Source organism: Dipodomys ordii, unplaced genomic scaffold (assembly GCF_000151885.1).
Source record: "Dipodomys ordii isolate 6190 unplaced genomic scaffold, Dord_2.0 Scaffold53, whole genome shotgun sequence".
Taxonomy (NCBI): domain Eukaryota; kingdom Metazoa; phylum Chordata; class Mammalia; order Rodentia; family Heteromyidae; genus Dipodomys; species Dipodomys ordii.
In genome coordinates, this window is record NW_012267269.1 from 4959112 (window position 1) to 4964459 (window position 5348).

General features: G+C 39.1%; 1 protein-coding gene across 1 annotated transcript in view; it reads right to left on the reverse strand.

Moving 5' to 3' along the window:
- The window catches only part of Haus6 (HAUS augmin-like complex, subunit 6), a 46638-nt gene that overhangs the window by 36031 nt on the left and 5259 nt on the right, over positions 1 to 5348 (reverse strand). The window contains 2 exon segments of the mRNA XM_013020761.1: positions 999 to 1131; positions 2650 to 2728. Coding sequence (XP_012876215.1) covers positions 999 to 1131; positions 2650 to 2728 — 212 coding nt within the window.

A 5348-nucleotide genomic window follows, 5' to 3' on the forward strand; every position in this document is an offset into this window, starting at 1 on the left:
TCAGTTCTTTCTAATAAGTAAATTATAAAATAAGTCAAATCCCTTGGATCAGGAAATCCCAACATAACACCTATAAACAAACTAAATTTCACATATATTGAACACATTTAACATCTTTCAATGGACTGAGAATGTGGTTTAGTGGTACAGTACTTGCCTAGCATGCAGGAAGGCAAGGGGTTGATTCCTCAGTACTACATAAACAGGTGGCTGGGAAGGTGTCTCAGTGGTAGAGCGCTTGCCTTGCATGCCTGAGGCCCTGGGTTCGATTCCTCAGCACCACATAAGCAAAAAGAAAAAAGCCGGAAATGGCGCTGTGGCTCAAGTGGTAGAGCGCTAGCCTTGAGCTGAAGAGCTGAGGGACAGCGCCCAGGCCCTGAGTTCAGGCCCCACAACCAGACCCCCCCAAAAAATATATATATACATATATATAAATAAAAGTAAATAAAAAAGTACTACATAAACAGAAAAAGCCAGAAGTGGTACTGTATTTCAAGTGGTAGAGTACGCCTTGAGCAAAAGAAACTCAGGGACAGTGGCTAGGCCCTGAGTTTAAGCCCCAGGACTGGCAAAAAAATAAATAAAATAATAATAATAGTAACATTGTTGGTCAATTCTAACTCTCTGGCCTAATTTGGTCTAATGGTATTTTTGAGAAATGGTAGAAATCATTTCTACATTTATTCAGAGTTGTAAAAAAGAAACAAAGTTGAATTTGTGACAGGGACTCTATGTGGTCCATACTTATATGGTTAAATATTTATTGTCTGGCCTTTCTATGGAAATTGTATCCCAACCCCAATATTACAACATAATAAAATAGAATATACAGTAACAGGTTCATTATGGGAAGATTTCAAACCACACTTTAAGTAGAATATTAACTTTTTTGAGATAAATTACATTTTAACTCAATATGCTTTACATTTTAAAATTAGGCAAAAAAATGTAATTTAAGAATTTAAACAAAATACTTTCCGACACCAAGGTTAACTTACTTTTAGAGTGGGTTTCAATATATTTTATTGCAACAAATCTTGCAAAATGATACATCAGATGAATAAATTTAGGACCACCAGGATAAAGAAACAGTGAGCCAACCACTTGAGGAAAGTTACCTCCACATTCTGCCTACGGAGAAAAAGGATAAAATAATTTGAAGACCATAGCAACAATAATTCTGATATTTATCTCACACTTTTTTAAAAAGTATATCAGTGGAGGTCACGAGTCCATCACTGGAAGACAGTGATAGCTAGATACCCACTCGATGCACAGTGGCTTGGGTATACACAATTCTATCAAAGTGACAAATGGTCAGAGAAGATGAAACCTCAGCAGGCCACCATGCTCCTCATATCACGCCATCATTTAAAACATAATAATGATCAAGATCACTGTTTGAGAAGCTGCAAAACAGTACTTGAGTCTATATAACCTTCACCCAACCTCACCCAATGAAGACAGCTTTTTTGTTTTGTTTTTTTTTGGTCGGTAGTAGGGCTTGAACTCTGGGCCTGGGCATTGTCCCTCAGCTCTTCAGCTCAAGGCGAGAAGCTCTGCCACTTGAGCTACAGCACCACTTCCGGTTTTCTGGTGGATTGATTATTGGAGACAGGAGTCTCACGGTCTCTCCTGCCCGGGCTGGCTTTGAACCGCGATCCTCAGATCTCAGCCTCCTGAGTAGCTAGGATTACAGGCGTGAACCACCAGCGCCCGGCTGAAGACAGCTTTAATAACTGTCCTACAATATAAAACCAAGACATTAACAGCTGTATAAGAATGTAAACTAGCCGGGTGCTGGTGGTTCATGCCTGTAATCCTAGCTACTCAGGAGGCTGAGATCTGAAGATCACAGTTCAAAGCCATCCAGGACAGGAAAGTCCTTGAGACTCTTATTTTTTTGGTCAGTCCTGGGGCTTGAACTCTGTCCCTCAGCTCTTCAGTTCAAGGTTAGCACTCTACCACTAGAGCCACAGAGCCACTTCCGGCTTTTTCTGCTTATGTGGTGCTGAGGAATCAAATCCAGGGCCTCATGCATGCAAGGCAAGCATTCTACCACTGAGCCACCTTCCCAGCCCCCTTGAGACTCTTATCTCCAATGAACTATTAGAAAACCAGAAGTGGCGCTGTGGCTCAAGCAGTAAAGCACTCACCTTGAGCTGAAGAGCACAGGGACAGTGCCCAAGCCCAGAGTTCAAGCCCCATGACCACCAAAAAACAAAAAAAAGTGTAAACTAAATTACAGACATCATTTTATATACTTTTTTTGGGGGAGTGCCAATCCTGGGGCTTGAACTCAAGGACTGAGTACTATCTCTGAGCTTCTTTGGCTCAAGGCTAGCACTCTACCCACTTGAGTCACAGAGCCACTTTCAGCTATTTCTTAGTAGTTTCTTGAAGAGTCTCACAGACTTTCCTGCCTAGACTGGTTTAAAACCATGATTCTTGGATCTCAGACTCTTGAATAGCTAGGATAACAAGCATGAGCCACTGGTGCCTGGATGCATTCCCAGCCTTAATGTCATCTTTTATTTGTTTTGGGTGTGTGTCTTTAACTATACTGGGGCTTTAACTAAGGGATGAACACTGTCCCTTAGCTTTTCCATTCAAAGCTGCCACTCTCTTAATATTAAAAAGAATACTTACAGAAATTTTTTTTAACCACTCACAGCAATGTTTACGAAATTCCGCATCACTTTTTTGGTCAAATGGAGGCCAGCAAAATCTGAAAAGCAAATACAAAAGCATTAGACTTAGAAAACACCTGCTCAAAAAAATAAAACTCAGAAAAAACTTAAAATCAAATTTATTTCCTATACTAGAAATAAAAGCAGAATGGATAAAAGATAATATTCTTAGATTTCAACCAAGAATATCCTCACCAATATGTAAGAAACTTGGTCTTTTTTCTAAGTATCTACGTATTTCCATTCAAATAACTATATATAGAGTTCAGTGCAAAAAATTAATAAATATATATCTTAAATTGGCAATATATATCTTAAATGAAAGAATGAACAGCTACTAAAATTACTGAAAAAGAGCTAAAAACAACACTCAAATATAAATAAGTTCATTAAGCTTGGGGGAGGGAGGAAGACTCGCAAGACAGAAGCATAAAGGAATATACACAATGAATGAACAGAGGAATGCATGAGAATATTACTCCTAAGATAATTCCTATCATTGTCTATGGGCACTACTGTTTTGTTGGCTAAACAAAAAGACACAAAAATATAAAATAGAAAAGTTTTGTTTCAGCTTTGTTCAAAAATACTATCCAGGTACCAGTGACTCATTCCTATAATCCTAGCTACTCAGGAGGCCAAGAATTGTAGTTCTAAGCCAGCCCAGGCAGACAAATCCAGGAGACTCTTAATTCCAATTAACTAGGAAAAAAACAGAACTGGAGTCATGGCCCAAGTGGTAAAGTGTCAAGCATGAACAGAAAGTCAATCAAGAGTGAAATGTCCTGAGTTCAAACCCCAGTTCTAGAAAAGAAAGGAAAAAACAAGACTTTACAAACTAATACTTTTGTGGGGCGCTAGGGGCTCACACTTGTCATCCTTGATACTCAGGAGGACAAGACCTGAGGATCACAGTTTGAAGATATCCTGGGAAGAAAAACCCTACTTATTAACCACCAAAAAAGCAGGAAGTGGAGCTGTGGCTCAAGTAGTAGAATATGAGCCTTGAGGAAAAAAAAAAACACCTCAGGGTCCCAGGAATGGCACAAAACAAAAGAAAAAAAGTTATTACTTTTCCCTGATAAAGTCTATTCAAATGTTTACTGAAGCTTAATTATTTGCTTAATGCATACTGTTTGTTGTTCTTTTTTTTCTTCATTGATTTTGTTCTCTGAGACAAGATCAATACAGCCCAGCTAGCCTCAAAGTGGCAAACCTCAACCTGAGCCGTGAGACTCTTACCTCCAATAAACCACTGGAAAACTGGAAGTGGTGTTGTAGCTCAAGCGGTAGAGGATTAGCCTTGAGCTGAAGAACTGAGGGATAGTGCCCAAGCCCAGAGTTCAAGCCCCATGACGGACAAAAAAAAAAGTCTCACAGACTTTCCTGCCTGGGCTGGCGTTGAACTGTGATCCTCAAATCTCAGCCTCCTGAGTAGCTAGGATTACAGGCATGAGCCACCAGTGCCTGGCCCTATTTTTTATTTATTTTTTTTTTTTTTTTGGAGACAGGGCCTTGCTATGTATTTGACTCAAACTCATTCTCCTGCCACAGCCTCTCAACTGCTAGGATTAGAGGTGTATAACACCATATCCAGCTTCACATGTTTTTTAAGCATTATGAGACAGGCAGGGCCTTATCATATAATTCAGGTTAGTCTCAATCCTCTTGCCTTAGCCTCTACAGGCATATTCCACAAAACACTTTCTCAGCCAGTATAAACTCAAAATCATATTCAAAACAACTCAGAATAAAGACTTCATCATTTTTTATACTTTTAAATATTCATTAGCCTAACAGTAGCAACTAACTTTTCCAATTATTTTGTTCTTTCATTTGTTTGTTTTCATTACTTTGAGACAGAATCTCACTATGTAGCCCATAGTACCAGGCTGGTACTCCCAATCTTCCAGTCTCACTCTCTCAAAGTACTGAGATTACAATCATACACCACCACATCTGGTGCAACTAAGAGTGTAATATACATTATACTGTATATATTATTACCAAACAAGGTAATAAGGATTTACTGACAACTGAAAAATAAAAGACAAATCAAACAATATTCCTCACAAGAAAAGACATGAAGTTAACAATATTAAAATAAAGTTAATGGTTAAAATTACATATATATGCACACAAACTGGGACATGATAAATTATACAGGACTCTAGACTGAAGCCAAAGGAGGATACACATAGGAGTGGTTGACAAAGGCTCAAAAGTTATGCGCAGATGATAATATAAAATAATATTCTATGAAATTAATTCCAAGGAAACGAGACATTTTTAGTTGCCATTGCTGCTGGTTTTGTTTTCTTTTCCTTTTGTCTTGTTTATTTGTATTTGGAAGGGTGAGGGAGGGCACATAAAAAATGGAACAAGGGCGAACAAATACAACAGTGGCACTCACTAGACACTATGTGGAAAATGAACCGGCTATCTTGTGGGTTGGGACTGGAGGGAAAAATCAGGAGAGAGCAATAGAAGGGGAGACATGGTTCAAAAAGAATTGTACTCATGGGGCTGGGAAGGTGGCTCAGTGGTAGAGTGCTTGCCATGCATGCATGAGGCCCTGGGTTCGATTCCTCAGCACCACATAAGCAGAAAAAGCTGGAAGTGGTGCTGTGGCTCAAGTGGTAGAGCACTAGTCTTGAG